This window comes from Leuresthes tenuis, unplaced genomic scaffold, assembly GCF_036924035.1.
Source record: "Leuresthes tenuis unplaced genomic scaffold, fLeuTen1.0.hap1 SCAF_8, whole genome shotgun sequence".
NCBI classification, from domain to species: domain Eukaryota; kingdom Metazoa; phylum Chordata; class Actinopteri; order Atheriniformes; family Atherinopsidae; genus Leuresthes; species Leuresthes tenuis.
The window spans coordinates 16,863,146-16,881,826 of record NW_027325362.1 but is presented as its reverse complement, the minus strand read 5'-3'; the positions used below and the strand labels follow the sequence as shown (position 1 = coordinate 16,881,826).

General features: G+C 39.8%; 1 protein-coding gene across 5 annotated transcripts in view; it reads right to left on the bottom strand.

Moving 5' to 3' along the window:
- Nucleotides 1-303: 303 nt before the first annotated feature.
- Nucleotides 304-18,681, bottom strand: part of adgrb3 (adhesion G protein-coupled receptor B3) — a 104,307-nt gene continuing 85,929 nt past the window's right edge. For 2 of the 5 annotated variants that reach the window (XM_072391145.1, XM_072391149.1), the window contains 15 exons: nt 18,500-18,626; nt 17,226-17,329; nt 16,932-17,034; nt 10,431-10,581; nt 8,676-8,745; nt 8,200-8,266; nt 7,054-7,157; nt 6,619-6,717; nt 6,136-6,307; nt 5,905-6,000; nt 5,047-5,086; nt 2,936-3,612; nt 2,751-2,786; nt 1,784-1,888; nt 304-504 (listed from right to left, as the gene is read on the bottom strand). In XM_072391145.1, the coding sequence (XP_072247246.1) occupies nt 316-504; nt 1,784-1,888; nt 2,751-2,786; nt 2,936-3,612; nt 5,047-5,086; nt 5,905-6,000; nt 6,136-6,307; nt 6,619-6,717; nt 7,054-7,157; nt 8,200-8,266; nt 8,676-8,745; nt 10,431-10,581; nt 16,932-17,034; nt 17,226-17,329; nt 18,500-18,626 (2,140 nt within the window). In that variant the 3' untranslated portion in view covers nt 304-315. The remainder of the gene's footprint in view (nt 505-1,783; nt 1,889-2,750; nt 2,787-2,935; nt 3,613-5,046; nt 5,087-5,904; nt 6,001-6,135; nt 6,308-6,618; nt 6,718-7,053; nt 7,158-8,199; nt 8,267-8,675; nt 8,746-10,430; nt 10,582-16,931; nt 17,035-17,225; nt 17,330-18,499; nt 18,627-18,681) is intronic. The other 3 variants (XM_072391146.1, XM_072391147.1, XM_072391148.1) reach the window with 3 other exon arrangements.

Sequence of the window (18,681 nt, the reverse complement as noted above, 5' to 3'; positions counted from 1 at the left end):
ATCTAGAGTTTACCTTTTTTAGCCAATTCCTCAACAGATAATTTGAAACACATGATGGTAAATATTTTACACCAGGCTGCCCCACACTAAGTACACTAGTGAGAATACAAAAAGTAACACGGATGTTTTTATCCCTTTTTCTTCTTTTTTCTCTCTCACCAGTCTTTATATTGGCACATAATGTCCCTGCCACACTCATAAGATCCAGATATGTATGCCAAGGCTGTTAGAAAAGTCTGTTGCTTTATTCAGTGCAAAATACATCCCCAGTCTCCTCCTTTCCTAGTTTGCATTTTTTTTCTCCTTCTTTTCCCTCTAGACTTCTGTTTGGAAGTCTCCCTCCTGCACATCTAAGGGTAAGTTGACACACTTCTCCCACTCTGCAGGCATCATCTCCAGTGAGTTCTTGGTGTCAGATTCTAGTACATTCATAGTGGCGTAGTTCTGGTACTCACAGGCTGGATTGTAGCTCTCCCATGGGTTCTGTTTTGGCATTGCCTTGTCCTGTGAAACAGTCAGCAGGGTGTGACATTAGTGGCATTACATCCTCTGCAGCAAAACTGCTGATTTTTTTGGTTCAAAACTGACTTTTCCAGTGAATTAATTCAATTCAAAAGGGCTTTAGATGAGTTCCTTCCATTGCTAATTGAAAATAATGGATTAATGCTGAGGGAAGCATCAAATAACAAAGGATAATGGCAGTGTATTAAATGTGAACATGCTTAGACTATTGCCATGGAACTGAACTGTGTTTTCCCCAAACTCAGAAACTGGAGCACTATATGTGCTGCATGTGTGAGCCATTCATCTGAATGTGCTCTGGCTGACAGCCCCAAAGACACTATTGCAAGTAAGGGAGAGAAGAATCTCCCCATCAGGGAATATAAAATGGATACTAATGTCTGCTGCCAGCTCTGCAGAAGATTCATTTAGAAAAAAAAAAGAGAGAAAATGAAAAAAAAAGAGTGAGTAGTTATCATTTTCTATACAAAAGAAACTTGCACTGTAACTAAGCAACGGTCCTCAAACTGCCCTGCACTGCAGAGGTAATTGAAATAGGAGCAAGAGTATCATATGGAAACATAAAGCCTTCTGCAAAACTGCCATTGTCTTATCATCCAACTGCGGTTGGTCACAAGCTCGATTTCTATTTGTTGCATTCGATGCAGAAAAAGAAAAAAGGCAAAGAAAAAAAGCTGCTCATGTGAGACAGGCTCATAAGGCTTATAAGGCTTGACGTCCCCATTGTGTACTGCTCCAACCAGGTGTGGAGACAGATGGTGAGACTTTTGGTTTGCAGCAAGGTCAGGAGGAATTCTCATAATTAGCCTGACTTCTAGATCGAGTGAAGTTTTCCCCCCACACAGCTGCCGTAAGAGAACAACCACATTAAGGTACTACTTGTGTAGATGTTGATAGATTAAATAATCCGCCATGCATTAAAGAAAAAAAAAAGATGGGGTTGCTAAGTAGATAATGTGCATGTAAATAAAAGTGCATTAATGGCCTTGCATTGGAATGGATGTACTCTACTGCAGCGACATTGCTAAAGGTCTGTTTTTCTTGAGACTGGCCTTGCAGAGAAAAATGCTTCAGTGCTTTTAAGGGGCAGCCCCTCAGCTGCAGACAGGGTCACTACATATTGGAAGGCACACTTTAGCTACATAACCACTCATCTGCACAATCACACGTAATGTGTCCTGCACGCATATCTAAATAGGGTATTTGGATTTTGCTCTCTTTAACTGGCCGACAGCCACCCCCCTGGTTTCCTGTTACTCACCATGCTGCCCATATTTGGTATGTCTCGAAATCGGTCCAGGGTTTGAAATTTCTGATTCAGTTCCTGGAACAGCTCCATGTGTCTTTTCCTGGTGTGCATGACTTTCTGCAATGGCAAGGGTTTTTTCTTTGGTATTGACAGCCAATAATGGAAATGCATCTCCCTCTCCATCCCCTCCAACTCTGATCAATTTGTTACTGTCACGGTAGTTTACTAATAGGCCAGGTTTGAAACAAATCTACTTGCCTCTGCATATATACAATTGACTGCCAAAATCAAGGAAACAGCGAGATAATTAAAGTTAGGGTTAAAGGACACCTAATGCTTAAACATAATTCTTCCGTGATAAATGACCTCATTTAGAGTTTTGTTGGTCTAAGGGAAATCCTTGTGATCAAATTTTGGCACAAATCTTCCACTCTAAGCTCTGTTGTCTATCTAAGCTAAAACATTAAATGCACCCTGTGCCAAAATAGCTGCCAGAAGTCGCATGTTTCCTGTGTTTTGACAGAGGTTACAATATATATGCAGTAAAGCCTGATTTAACAATGCAAAGGAAAGGCTAAAACCTGCCAAAGGGGATTTTAATATGTCTTTGCAAGCCAATATAATCATTGTTGAAACCAGTGATAAAATCAGATGTGAAATGTGCAAATGACTTTAAAAGCATACCGTTTGAAAATCAACATATAGCTAATGGATGTAGGAGATGGAGGGGGATAAAATGTTGATGAGAACTGTTGCCCTGTTTGTCAGTTGACAGCCTTGCTTTTATCTTAACTACGCAGCATGTCAATAAATCTTGTTGAGCCAAGGCTGTGAAACTCCAATAAGCTTAAGAGGCCCAATGAGTACTAGTAAATCAAATGACAAACACAACTGCAAAAAAAAAAAATTCTGCATAAAAAGCTAAAAGCATGCACTACAGGAAGAAATATGTATGTATATGTATATATTTTTGACATACCTCAAAGTCCAGATCAGAATATCGTGATTTTCTTCTCTGTAAAAATAAAACATGACATAGTCAAACTTGTTATGACATCAACTTAGGTAGATATGAATATATCAAATGTGGGAGAGATATTTTAAAATGTGCTGTAAAGTGTTTATTGCATCTCTGTGCTCTCTTATCCTCACGAGAGTATGTACCTCCAGGGAGCTCATAGATATTGTAGACCCTGTCTCACTCCTAGAAAGCCCTCCAGCTTCCTCCATCTCAGCGAGGAAGTTCTTAACAGCCGTGCGAGGTTCAAAGGGCCGGCTTTGCATCTGCTCTGGAGCGGTAGGATACTGCTCCAGGTTCACATTCATATGGTCCATGCCTGACGGGCTGATATTGAAGTCAGGGCTCATCTTGTAATGCATTAGCCTCTCATGTGGCAGCGTATCCATTGTGATGTTCATCTTCGTGTCCTCCTTTAGGAGGGTGGGCATGTTACCCGACCCTGACACCGCTGCTGCAGAGGCCCGAGGCATGACTATGTAGTCCGTCTCCATCATCTGACCCTGCACTGGATGGCCCTCCATATCATGGCCACCCATGTCTTGGTCACCCTGGCGCATGGCGTCGTCGGTGCACAGGTAAACAGTGCGGCGCATTTCGGCGTTGCTGTCGGCCATGCACTGCTCTTTCAAGTCACCCACTCCCAGCGGCATGTGCAGAGCTGAAGGCTGCTGTATTATGACTTTGGAGATAATGTTGCCAGGCAACGTGGAGTAGTTGAGGCCCTCGGGGCCCTTCTCATCCTCCTCATCATTTAGCGATATACGGGAGAGGGTGCCTGTTATGGTGGCGGCACGACAAGAGCCCATGTCTTTGTGGAGTGCTGCAGGGCAGGGTGACACAAGGATTAGTTGGAATTCCTCTGAACTGAAAGCAGCTGCACTGTTTGTTTTCGACTTTCCAGCTTGTGACCAAAAGAACAAGAGAACTCAAATCAACATTAAGGAATTCTCAAAGGAATTTGTCAGGATGAATATGCTGTGAGTGTGACATTACACTAAACACAAAGACATGCAACTGCAGACACTGGAGTCCCTGGAGGATGTTACTGTAAATAAGCAAGAATGGTTTCATCCTCTCCCTGTAACCCCCCACTTGCCATACATAGTGTTTATCCTAATGCTAACTTCTGATGCCGATGACATTGTAGAGCACCAGATATTCTAAAAGAAACAACACTTATCTATTCAGAAATACCCTCTGGTTATAAGATCACCCTCCTTTTTCCATTGAACTTTCTAATCTTTGCCTTCTGACTCATTAAGAATTACACAGTCTTTTCCCCAAAGGCCAGCAAGGACATTACAAAGAACAACAACCAAGATCAAGAGCTTCTCTTTCTGTGTGGGGAACTTAGTGTGAACACAGTCAGAGACTGCTGTTTACCCAGAATAATTTTCCTGATTATCATTTACACTCTCATGTTGGACAGTCACACCGCAGAGTATCGCCTCTTCTGGTAAACAACCAACGTAAAACTCAGAGTAACCATTACAATATACTTCTGTTAGATCTGAATCTGATTGCGATGTACAAATGAGTCTTTTGCATTAGGCACTGCATGTCCACTTTAGCTTTACAAGACTGCAAAGCATTGGTTAGAAGAGCCAGAGAGCCCTTCTAGCCTATGAACAAGCTGTGCTGTGTTTCACAGAGCTCTGAATATTGGTCAGCTAGGTCATTCCTTGCAGATTCATTTAGCATGTGCTCGTCATTGGTTTGGAAGGGATTGGAGACAGACAAGACCCTGGGCTTGTGCGGGTTGCCTAATATTTTAATGCAGGATACTCTGCACAGTCTTCCTTTATCACTGTTTTTTTTTCCGTCCAAGACATATTCATATTTCCCAATGATTACTGCACCTCAAACACAAGCAATTACCCCTCCACTGGTACATGTTGAGAAAGAAAATCCTTCCAAAATTAAGCACAGAGCATCTATGCACCCATTCAATGACATATCAACATGCTAATGTAAAACAATTAGATAGTGTGACTGAGAAAATATACTAGTACACCCATTATTTTTTTATAACAAAGCTGAAAAATAAAGTGAAAATCCAATGGCTCCCTTAATAAGGTTTTGTACTCAGATTAAAGTCAGTGTTTTGGTAACTGTGAAAAGCATCCTGTGGGGATTGTTGGTTGTTATATAAGCTGAGCTATTTTCTACATTCTAACCTCTGTTGTTTTTTCTTTTCTTTTTTTTCAAGCAAAGCAAGAATAATCTTGTTAAGAAGAGACCATCTGTTCTGTACCTGATCGGCAGGCGATGTCCACATCTTTCTCAAAGTCCGTCTGTAAGTACAGGGCATCGGATGGTCAGTTTTGCTACAAATATCAATCCGTTTATAGTGTATGCATTCAAGAAAAAAAAAAGAAAAAAAGCTGCAAAATCAATATATATAACTTTTTTATTATTATCATTTCCAAGAGCCTGAGGGGATTAATATATTTATTTCATTTTCTGTTTCAACTCAACAATACATCAACAAAGCCTGTGTGGAAAAAAATGCTGCTGCAGCAGCTGGGGATGCTTTTTGGTCCTCATTGCTAATGAGTGTATTGAACCAAAGGGCCTTGACACTGTTGTGCTTTTGTGAAAAACCGTTTCACTCAAAGGGGTATTAGAATACTAATGGCAGATCATTGCTGTGATGTGCCAGAGGTGGCGGCGCACTAGATAAAAAGGCTGGTGTCCCGTTTCAAGGGTCAGATGGGGAACAGCCCTTTCTTACCCCACGAGAGGAAATGAGAGAGACGCATGGCAAACATGGACAGTGAGTTCAATCAAACTGAAATAAAAGATTGCGCTCAGGGCCTCAGACAACCAAAGCGATCCAATTCTATTCATCAGACATCTAGGAGACGATGCTGCATGTGATCGCAGCTCTAAAAGGGCAGTGTATGGAAAATTTGAAACCGAGTTTAAACTAATTTAAAAATTATGTATATAAAACTGAAAAATATATAATTACGGTGACAAAAGAAACACAAAAAGCCCAAAGTTAGTGGAAAACAAAGGGATGTGTTTTATAAATACCCAGGAAACATTGGGCCTACTTAAATTACAAAGTCTCTAATGGTTGCAGATAACAGGCGGTTTCTGTGCCTACCATTATCTGAGCATGCCCATTAGGGAAGGTTCCTGTTGCATCACCGCTGATTGGATCTTGGCAGTTTCTGAGCCTACATCTGAAAGCATCTTGGACCTAAACACAAAGGATAACAATTGAGCTTTTCTTTTTTTCATGTCCATGTATACACACACATATGTATTAGAAACTTTGCACTTTGAAGTAACTAAGAAAAGATGAAAAGAGGAGGGAACTTAAAGCATCCCTCACCTCTCTCCGTAGGATACAGTGCACCATCACAATGACAAAACCCTGCAGTGAGTCAAAGACAGCAAAGAGGATCTGAAAGAGGATGGAGCGCTTGTCTGTCATGGCGAGCACTGCAGACATCCAGGTCAATGCCAGCAAAGGCAGGACGACACAGGAACTCCACAAGGATGCCCTGAGAGGAGAAAAAGAAAAGAGAAAAGGGATTGCACAGGGGAGATAAACAAGATGAGGTATGAAGTGTTAAGTCAAATCTCCATGACGACCTGTTTCCTCAAGAGTGATAGCTGGGAATTACACTTCTTACTAGTCATAATGAACACTATTTAAAAGACACTGCTGCTCTGTACTTCTGATACACTGCGTAAGCTGGAATTTTATGTATATCGCAGTAGGCTGTGAGATGACTAGGGGTGGACATGCTGGACATATAGAGACTCCCTGCAGTATTATTTTATTGATTCATAGAAACTGACAGGCACTTACATTGCATTGCTAGCTGTAGTTGCTGATAAAGCAGTTGTTGATACAACACCACATTTGGCACACTTGAGAGTTAATCCTGTATGCGGCTCACTCATCTGTCTGTGGGACAAAAAAGACAAGGAGACAACATCATAACAAACAAAACTAACAGCCACATGACTTTACACTTGTTCTGTCATATTAGCAACAGCAGAGGCAGCCAATGTGTGGGCATTTTAATGATTTTCATCTTGGACTGATTCTGCCAAAGAAATATGAAGCCATCTCGCTCCCAAGGGAGATCTGACCTCTTTATAGTTATGCCTCTAATTTCTTTTCATCCATAGGAAATAGGTCTAAATCTCCATGTGTATATAAAAAATACAATGCTTAAAGAATGTATATTTTTGCATGATATTAAGATTGAAAAAGAGTAGAAGAAAAACAGGTACTAACAAGGATGTGCTGTCATACCCTGCTCGATGCTTCAGCTTCTTGTCCAGTATTCCATCTCTGGACACTAGTTTATTAAAAACCAAGATACCAATCACCATGTTGACCTGCAAACACAGAGGGTATGACTGATGTCATCAATCTACATAAATTTCTTCCATCGGGCAATGAGCTTTGACCTCTGGCTTCTGTTTGTTCCTCTTTGTGACATTTCGGCCACTGGATGAGACATGGCAAGCACATTCAGCCCAGCTCAATACCCTTAAGAAAAGATCTGCCTGTTAAGAGGCTCTTGCTTTCACAAAGGCACCTTCTCCTATTATTAGCAAGAAACCGAGTGAACTTCATAGTATCTGGGTAGATTTAAAAAAAACAAAAAAAAAAACACCCACACATTTGGATAACATCTATTTGATATCCTTGTATCTGGGATAAAGAACTTAAGTATTTATACAAAAACATTATGCAAAAATCTATTTAACAAGCTGTGAGACACTCGATTATGACGTTAGAGTATCGAGATAGTGCTAACAGAAGAACAGCGCGGTGCTCGTTCCACTGCAGATGGCTGTTTCTTCCATATTCTGAGGTCCATCACAAGGGAGAAACTACAACACAGAAAGACTTAAACTGTTTTGGTCACTGATGCTCAAACTAAGAGCATTTAGTCACTTTCATACCTCTTCAAAGAGCAGATATCTGAGAGTGAAATATTGTATCACACACCCGGTCTTGCCATGCAAATACAAGATAATAAAAAGAAACTCTGCTACATTAGATTTTGGATAAATCTAAAGCATAAATACTTAACAACCACACAGCTACATGCAGGGACATTATAGTAAATGAGAGGGAATTACTTCAATACAGTGCCTGATAGGACTCTTATTACTTTGACTTTGAAACCGGAGCTTGTTCCTCCTGTTTGTCATTTTGACTCCGTGCAGTTGAACCACATTTACAACAAATTCACTTATGCCTTGGAACAAGCAGCAAAATGTTTTGATTCATAGATTTATAAATATAGCTGCACATTCTGATGTCTCGAGTGTTGGATGATGTTTTCTTGTAAATTCAAATTTCCTTTATATTCTTTGGATATACAAATAAAAAGTGGGCAAAAAGTAGACACCGGTTACCGACACGCACCAGAACAACAGCTGCTGCGGGTCCAACAAAGGCGTACAGGAGCCCTCCCTCCAAAGAGAGCCAACAGCTGCAGGGAAAGTAACGAAAAATAATTAATTCTCACTAAGACATTAACATCCATGTTAATGGTGCACACCATCATATCATTGTATTTTCCTGGATTGTCAGGGGAAAGCTGCCATATGCTGAAACTGAATACCCAAAGTTTCATAGGGAAATAAAATGCTAAGGAGATTTTAAGTAGTGTTTGTGTATTTGGTATCCAGCAGAGATACAATTCACATGAAATCGGGGTCTTGCTGTGCCATTTTGAAATTTGATTAGGTTCAAGGGACTGTGTTTATGGCTCTGTTTAGGATAAGTAAGTCCCTACTGAAGCACTCGGTCATTATTTTATCTGTTATCATGAATCGACAGCTTTAGTGCTAAATATCAAATAGAGATGGAACACAAAAGGAAAAAAGAAAAAAACTTACTATGAGCGTGTCCCATAGCCCTTTGATTTGGTGAATCCCATTGAAACAGCAACTACTAAAGCGGGTAATCCTTTAAATAAAAAAAGAGGACATTAAAAAGTTATTAGAGCACTTTCTGTCGCTGCAAGGAAAAAAAAAAAGCAAACAAAACACTTCAATGCAGAGAAAACCAGCCGCTGTGCCTTTTAGTCATTAAACAAAGTGCAGCTAGACTGATTCCATTAGAGACCCCAGTATGAGACTATGCGGACATCTGAGAGTATATGATCAGCTATATACATTTCAGCATCCCAATCTACATATTGTATAGAATTCCATTAAGAGGCCGAGGAGAACAGACTGTAGGATGCGTTGACAAAATGGCAGCAGTGCAACAAATACAGAGGGCCACCTAGTGAGATTTCATCACTGTACTGTGAGAAATTTCACCACCCTCCACACCTTTGATAGGAAGGCTTTTGCTGTGTGGCTCCTCGTTATAAATTTGTGTAATTGATGCGGTCCGTACTATTGTGTGCTCGGAATATTAAAGCTTTTTCTCTCCAAGCAGCACAGGCAGGTGTTATTGAAGTAATCAGTTTCCTGGAGGCACAAGCCAAAGACCCTGTGGCCATCCAGTGCCTCTCCGCAGTGGTGAAGAGGTAAAGTGTGCCGAGTGTACACAAGCACGCCATAAATCACAGTGCAGGCAACAGCCTGCTGGAGTCACTGCACTTCAAACAGGCTGAATTAAGAGACAAATGATACCGTGTGCTGCTTGTTGCTTTATGGATCAGTTATGAAAAGGTTTCTGTTGTCTGTTCTGATACAAATCGTAATCTCAGAGGGATTAGAAAATTTGATTTTTACACATAGCATTCGCTGCTTGTGCCTTAATGTGTGTTTGCTGTCATGCAACACGGTCTAAACTTGTTTATCATCAAAATGTCTGTGATGGGATTTTTCCCAGCTATTTTTCTACAGAAAATCTATGCGATAGTAGAACATTCTTTGTCCATTTTTTGCAGCAAGCAGTTGCACTGCAATGACTAAGAGAGCCTTGTTTGTTGCTAGGTAACAAGAAGAACGAGAGTGGGCTCTTTCATAATCAAATAGATTTTTTTTTTTTTAAGTAGAGATCTCTAGTAGTCTCAAAGAAAGAGCTGTTGGACATGGATTCAGACTGCCATTTATCAAGAGAAATCTTTTTATTTTGACATAGATATCATGTCTGCCAGTGTTTATTAACGTGTGTGCTCATATACCGTTTTTTTGCCATTATGACTTCATGATTAAAATGTAATATTTGAATGCTGCCAACTGTATTTCTCTTCTGACACATGGAATTTTTACAAGTTAATGTTACACATAATGTTCAAACATTCTATAGTTCTAAGGTCTATGAGTGAGGTCTTAGATACAATGGATTCTGCTGCAGTGTACTGTAAATGCCAAGCTCCCACCCTCTATATCAGACATAAGGTCATTGCAACCTGCTATTGGAGAGCTGCACCAGTCTGTCCCCCCCCAACCCACGCTACTCAAGGCCGATTTATTTACCCAGCCCTCAGAGAGCTTGACTGGAGTACAAAAGCATCAAAACAAAGAGCCTGACAGGATGAGGACCTAGCTGCCTCACAGAGACCATGAGAATGGCGAACAGAAGACACAGTTGGTTGGAAAGAGACTTTACCCAAGAGACACTGTGAGAGAATGGCAGCTGCAAGGTATTAAGAGATAACGAGGTGGGTTGGGGGAAACTCGGTGCTTACTTACCCCAACCCAGACACAGGAAGCGCTTGCGAATGAGCCTGGTCCGGACCTTTCCTGTCACTGCCATGTAGGACTGCCAGGCCTCTGTGAGGACCCAGCAGAACGATGCAAGGAAGAAGAAGTGCAGAAAGGCAGTTGTCATGGTGCAGACACCCTATCGAAAGAGGAGAAAGTCATTGACTGTGGGTTCAAACTTATATAGGTAATACAATATAATATATATATATGTATATATACATATATATATAGTATATCAGATAATATATGAATAATAACACAATGCATAACATAACAACCAAAAAGAAAAAATAATACAAATTTCCTCCGATTCTTAAAAAGCAAGACACTCCCTGCAGATTTACATAAATTGTATAAATATTTATTCTTTTGCTGGATCTATTCTTGCCCTTCCACTTAAGGACCATCTTGTGCAGTGAAGCAAATAAAGCATTGGTTTAAAATGCAGCACCTGAGGTGGAGATGTTAGTTCAGATCAGATCACAGCCAGACTAGCTGACACAGAAAGCCATGGTGTAGCATTCCTCTGCACTAACCCCTATTAGTATGCCGGGGATCCCACCTGGAGGCATTTGAACCAAGGTCAAGTGTTTTACACAGACAGGAGGGGAAAAAAACAACAACAACACTGCTAAAATTAAACAGAATGCATGTGTCTGAGGCGACAGATTGCACTCAGAATTGACAATGTAGCAGCACTTCTCAACTCCATTACTTTGACCGTGTTTGCTCCACAGAGAGGCATCACTAAATGGGATTGTTTGGAGAAGGATAAGAAATAAAGAAGCACCCTGAAGAATTGAGTCAATGCACAATGACATTTATGAAAAGGAGAGATTAAGCTTTCTTTCTATTCAGACTGTTTGCACTGCAAATCTGTGGTAATCTGAGTAATACTATACAAAGAGTGAAAGATTGAAGTGTAGCATCTCGTCCCAGGGTGTCCACACCATACTGTGAAATCTCCCATATACTTTCTATTCCCACTGAGAAAGCCACACTAAATCCATCCATCCCCTGCAGGGCTCCTGGAGTTCAAACGAGACAATAATCCTGCATTTCTGGGAGGTAGGAAATTCTGTTCCCACAAGGGATGTTAATTATGTTGATTCAGTTAGAAAATATTTGTCAATATTCATGCAGTGTATTCATGCCGTGTTTATTTCGTATTTCAGTTCACTTTTTTTTGTAAAATAAGAAGCTTAAAAACTATAACCGCCCTGTTTGAACTGAAAAGATTTACAATCAAAATTCCGTCACAGAGGCTCTGTAAGAATCTGTTCAACTGCCCTAATTTCACAAGTGGTCAGAAACTGGGCAGTCAATTGAGCCATCTGACAAATAATGATATGTTATTGTTGCAACAGCAATGCTGAGAGCTACAATAGATTTAGGAATAATATCAACAAGTCTAACCTCACAAGTGTACATTCATCATCATGGTTATGTGTTCTGACAATTAGCTTTGATATCTTTTTTTAATCAGCAAATTCTAAATTGAAATGACGAGAACACCAGTGCAACTTTAAGTAGAAGAGGTAAAACATGTGTAAGGCAAATCATAACAGTAAAAGTGTCATTCATTGTTCAAGTGGCGGTAAACTCTAATCAGAAAACAGGAAAACAATCTTGCTTTGAGAGCTGCAGATGAAGGCAACGCAAATACTGTACATCAAAACACACAAAGCTCCCATGACATGCTGCTCATTAGGTAATCACAGTCCAACATGTGTACAGGTGCTTTCATTGAAATTCCAAACTTTCTGTAATGCCAGTCCTTGTTTAATAAGTTTTTAATAAAAAAAATTGCTTCATGTGCCACGTCACAACCCTCTTCCTCCCTTTATAGATTGGTTTGTGAATTCCCCAAACCGTATTTAAGCATATTGTGACACTGTTTGTGATTATTATTGGAGAAACACAAGACAAATCAATGAGGAAAAGCTTACATTTTATGTGCTAGTGACGATGACAAATAGAAAAGGGGACGTCTGGAGCTTCTACTGCCTCAAGACTTGCACCCAAAGCTAATTCTAATGCTGCGGTTGCTCACGTGCTATCCAAGATGCTGAAAATAGAGCCTCTTGTGTTTCCTGGAAACGGGTCATATGCAACCGTTACATTTCACAGTTCACTTGAATGCTTATAGTATCCAGCCTCGTTAGTCTTCCAAAATAAAAACCATGTGAGAGAGAGAGAAAGAGGCACAATGACCATGTCATGATGGCACTGATTAGGTGCAGGCAATCATACCAAAAAAGGGGTTGAAACCCAGAGTTCACATTGCCCTTTAGAAAGGCAGAAATGTTGAGCGCACCGTGTCAGTATCCATGGAAACAGAGGAACTGAGGAAGGCACCACATTAAAACATTGCAGAGCTGATAGACATGGAGGTGGGGTGGGTGGTGAAGGGGTGCACTTCAGGCCAGGTCAGCAATGGCAGCTTAAGGTAAAATGTGAGGAATTTCTTACTATGGACTGACAGACTTCAGCAAGTTTTTATTCTTGCTCAGATATCAAGAACTGAAAGCCTCTCACAATGAACCAAAAACTCTGTGATATAAAGTGATCTAAAAAAAAAAAAAAAAAACTAATGATAATAATGCTGAGTTGGGTTGAATTGATTTTTATTCATCAATCACTATTCATTAAACACAATATTTACCTAGACATGAATTAGATGTGTAAGACTACAGCAAACTTTCGGTCCATTAAGGGCAGAATTCTTCAAAACATATTCATACTCTCAATGCGTGAAGCACTTAAAGAGATTAGATAGAAGATCTAAAGCACATAAATTGCACAGAATCTATAGGCCAACGCAAAATCATAATTTAAAATGTTATGGAGGATTTTATACCAAACCATATAACACAAAGGTTTATCTTGCCATCCGTTCTGCATCAATGTGGAAGAAAAAAGCTGAGTGTTATTTTAACTGAAGCACCTTCCCTCAGAATCAAGCCACAAGCCCCTAAGTGCTACATAAAGTTTCTGTTTGGATGGAGGACATTAAAAAACAAAAAGCAAAGTGGTAGTGGCAGAAAGAGTTGTTAAACCACTGGCAAAAAAACCCCAAAACAGATTGTATTGCTATAATGCTACAGAAAATGGCTACTTCAATTCCCTCCAACAACTCAACTGCTCCATACTTTATCTGAATGTAAAACACTCCTGAATTTCTAAACTGTGCATACAATTATTCTATCAAACATAACTATTATAAAAGCAGGATTCCTGCTTTTATAATATTATCACTAAGTACAAAGAGGTGACAGCTATATATACTTTCTAAATTGTGGTTAAAAAGGATAGCCCTCAAGTTGAAGGACGAATTAAATCAAATCCCTCTTTCCTGCTCCTTATTATGAGAGAGGGAGGCTTTTTAGAAAGAAAATGTACTATAATCAAAAAGCGTATTTTGCAGACCTTGAACTTGTTTGTTTTAAATTTGATGTTTATTACCTTGTATAGAAATGTTTAATTGCTCCGAAGTTGCAGATGGTTCTTTGCTTCTTTTTCTGATTCATCAGATGCACTCACACAGCTCTTCAGATCGGTGTGTGATTTTGACTACAATCACCAAATAACAACATATTTTTTATATGAAAGTGAAATGTTCAAGGTCTTTGTAATTGTGAGCATTTTCATTTCCACGTGCTTTGATGGGCCAGCTATATTGATATATAATACCCGCTCATTCAAAGAAAAGGTGCAATCTTCTAATCAGCTGACACATCTGCAGATATTTGCAGACAACCGTATTAAGCTGCTCTTACTAAGTTATTACTGGACTTTGGACACTGAGACGCCACTCCCACTTTATGTGTTTTTGCTCATTATCGAATGAGCGTTTTACAGGAACATTGTAACTGTTTTACTCAGAAATACCAGCAGAATTAGCCTCTCCTTGTTTGTCATCCTTCTATAAACCGAGAGGAACAGGGAGAGAGGACAAAAGGAAAGTGCAGCGATCCAAAGGTGACTCATAGACTTCCTGCTCTCAGAGGACACCTCCACAGCAAAGAGATGATTTCTATTAGATGATGAGCAACTCTGAATCCACAAACTCTGGAGCCAATTATATGCACTTCTTAAGGGAGATGGTCGAAAAACAAGCGAGGCAGTGTCAGGCAACGTGGCAATTAAACCTACACAGGGACTGGGTTTTCTCCTTTTTCTGGCCCTCCAATCAAACTCTGGACTCGGCTGTATGTCTGATCAAACAGATGGAATATTACTCAAATATTATTACAACAGGACGTTATATACAGAGCACAAAGACAATATTGATAAATACATTGCCTGTGAAGTTTTACCCACAGCACCATTGAGCTTGAATGTATATTGGACCATTGTTGAACATAAGCCTCAGCTGGCTTAGTTCTGACATTTCTGAAATAAAATGTTTTGGCTTCTTGAAGGATCTGGAATGAATAGGCTTCCTAACTTGAAAACAAGCTATAAGTACAATACTTTTTGCCACAGCAAAAAAAACAAGAGTATAAATTGAAACATTAAAGAAGCAGACAAACTGCAAAGGTAGAAAGCTTGTAAAACATGACAGATAATTAGTGGTTATCTGATATTCTCTATGGGTTCATCACTGTGGCCTGTCCCTTTCACTTTTAAAAATCATTTAATTTGATATTGGCATGAGAGGTGTTAAAAACAACGATGGCCCCTAACAAAGAAATATGTTAATATCACCTGAATTTGTCACCCTGTGTTGAGGTCATTTGTCGAGTCAGTCCTAACAGAAGCTGAAATGACATCTTCAGTATGTCAGTGGATTTTCTGAAAAGCACATCATCTCACTGCAGATTTCATAGACAGATATCCCATTAGGAGCATGCCGAACAAGTATTTCATGTTAAGTGGTGGTCCTTATAATCGAGACAGGAGATGCTTGGAGCCCTGATTAAAACTGACAGGGCATCAAATCAGCTAAGCTTTAAAAAATGCCCCAAGGGATTGTACATTCATAGTTGTGGCTGCTACCGAGGGCTAGATTTGTAAGGGCCACCAAGAAAACAGATGAACTCATGTATGGATGCAGTTTCTGAGATTTTATGACATTAAAATGGGAAGCATGTAATGAATCAACTCCATTTTGAGTGTATGGTTACAGTTTGTACATTATGTCGATATATGATGCGTTGTGTAACAAGAAGGCAGATGCTGTAGAATTTATCAAGCAATTTCTATTTGATCATTTATTTTCAAATCCATTTTCTATAAAGAAATCAGGAGGGAGCACTCTGATTTATGATATAGGTTTCAAGTGCTCGCAGGTCCATTTAAATCACATCTGTAGCCATCTTGTAAGTAACTGAGTGGCAGAGCACGAGTAAATGCTTTCTAACGGAGGAATACACCTTCTGACATTGCAACCGTTTGAAAGATTTTGGGATCTGGTGCAAACGTAGAGTTGAATTAAACTAAAATCTACAACTGCTGCATTATAAAATCCAAATGTTTTCTGAAAAACAGGTTAATGAGGTGAAAACTAAAGAGAACAGATTAATGGGGACAAACTGGAAGATAATGAGTGTGTCTCATTCCAAAAGGTAAAGGCTCAATGAGAAAGTGGTTACACAATAAAATGTCTGTAATTGGGCAATGTGTCATTCTGTAGTGTTGCCAAATGACTGAGAAGGGCATCTGTGTGGGCAGCTACTTTTTGTAAAGCCATCTTTCACATTACCCAGTAACACTGCTGGCCAGATGAAGTGGTATGTTGTACTGGAAGCAGCATCCCTTCCCCTACAGTACAGCAGTTGTCCTTTTGAATCCCGCAGTAGCTTGGTCTCAAATGCACAACATCCGAGCAAAAACCGTCCCACATCTCTCTGTGATGCTTTTGCCAAACTAACTTACCTTGAATGCACTGCTTTACCTCAGAGAAATCTGCGAGTCCTTTATGACCATTTTTACCAAGTTTATCAGATGACAATGTAACACAGAATTTAAGAACAATGTTACCTGATCTCCATTCATTGAGACACTAGAAACACTCAATTTTCTTTGGGATTAAGATTAAATGCTTCCTTGTGCAAGCATAGAAAGATCTAGAGCAATTTTCTTGGAACTGGCAGTAAACTTATGGTTATAATATTTTTCATATATTGAAAAAGGTATCAGAAAAGACGCTATGAGCGAGCCTGACATTTCTCAAACTAATTGAAAATGGGTGAATGAAATTAAATTTTTAGGGTCTACCTTCTCTTTAAAAGTCATGAAAAGAAACCCACTGTACAATATGCCAAGAACACATCTTTACTCGCAATAGAAACCTTGAGGTAACAAAAAAATGCTCTCAATGTGCAGTTATGCAAAGAAACAGTCAGTGTTAAATCAGAGCAAGGCAGCAGTGAGGTTTCACCCTAATCTTTCCGATGCACCGTTTAACTCGGGTAAACTCGACAAACGCTGGACCTTCACACTTTCTAAACTGTGCCCACTAAATGCTTACGTGGCACTTACCACATTGTGGGTCTGAGTTTGTCCAACGAGGATCAATATGTTTGAGCAGATTATAGATAAGCAGAAGTTGAGCAGGATAATTGATCGTTCAGAGCGGATATATCTATAGAAAAAGACAAAAGAGTGACAAAAACAATAATGTCAGCATATTCCTTCAGTCTGCAGTCTGATGTTGAGATAGAAAGTTTTGGTTGTCATCAAATAATTCAACATTATTACACACAAAAAAAAAAAATGTAAAGACAAAAAACATCATGTGGTTAAAAACGTATGCCCTGAAACTGTTAAAGTTACCTCCATAACACAGCGTAGATCACAGCCAGTGTGATCAAGGCGAGGCAAGACAAACCACAGCCAACTATCAATGTCACAGATGGGACCCCTGAGTACTCCATGGTCTGTGGAGAAGACAGAGTGAGACAAACCAGTCAGTTGGAGGCTGGATGTGGCTCATGCAGGACAGTAAATCTTTATTACTGCCCAGAGAGAGAAGCAATCAAAACAACCACCACCAATCTGAATAGTCCATAGTGGACTCCTTAATTTACTGTGAGGATTGAGATGTGTGCGTGGGTTTATGGGGGGCTCAGACAGCCGCACAAAACTTTTAATCTGCTATATCTGAATTTTATGCTACAAAACCTTGAGGCTCAATATATAGACCAAAATATTGGTTTTATTTGATTCAGTCTGTGGTTTTCTAGTCCCATTTGAAGTTAAAGGAGCTGGCCAATACAAGCTACAAATTGAGGCTACCTGCAGACATACTGTACCATAATGCTGTTTTACACAGTAACAAAGAAGCAAATAAAAATAGAAATGACATTTGATCAATACTAAAAACACAACTTATTGTTTGCAACTTTGGGCTACAAATAATTTTATTCACTCTTGTGTTGAATCCTTCAGACCTGCTTGAGAGGGATTGTAATAGATTCTTCCTTTTTGTGCCTGCTGTGCATTAACACAGAAGACAGGGAATACAGCAAGTGATCTATGTTCCAATGACTACTTTATCTTCACAAGAAATTAGAAGCTTCTGCTTTCTTTACTCTGACTATTTCCAACAGATGAGCTCAAATGCTGGTGTAAAAAGCTTACCAACACAGTTACTCAGGTTTAAATAAGGCTACTGCTGTATTTATCCTTGACAAAATGTATATTTGATTGATAGAGATACAATGAAACACCATCATCTGCATGCACACACCCTCCTTTGAACATGCCCCTTCAGTAGGCTATCAAAAGCTATATGCAAACTAGAAAATATCCCCCCAGAAGCTCCCTTTACCACTGAATTACTATTTAAGGGGATTAGCATGCCAAAGAATTAATTTTCATTCTCACCATCTCTGTGTGTGTGTGTGTGTGTGTGTCTCTCTCTCTCTCTCTCTCTCACACACACACACACACACACACACACACACACACACACACACACACACACACACACACACACACACCCACACACTCGTACATGCACGCACACGCGCACATACAGGCAGTATTTCTCTTTTACATTAGCCTATCCAAACCCACACTGAATAAGAAATCAATATCCTACTTACTATTTCTCTTGGTTGCTGAGCCAAAATGGCGAAGGTAGATACACGATCACACAAGCATTTTGTATGGGATGCATCTGTAAGCACCGTTTTGCATCCTTTTGTGGACCAGGCTCCCCAAGAATCGTTCCTGCAAGGAGGAGGCAATCAGAGGTTTAATCCCAGCGATGACACGACCACTTCAC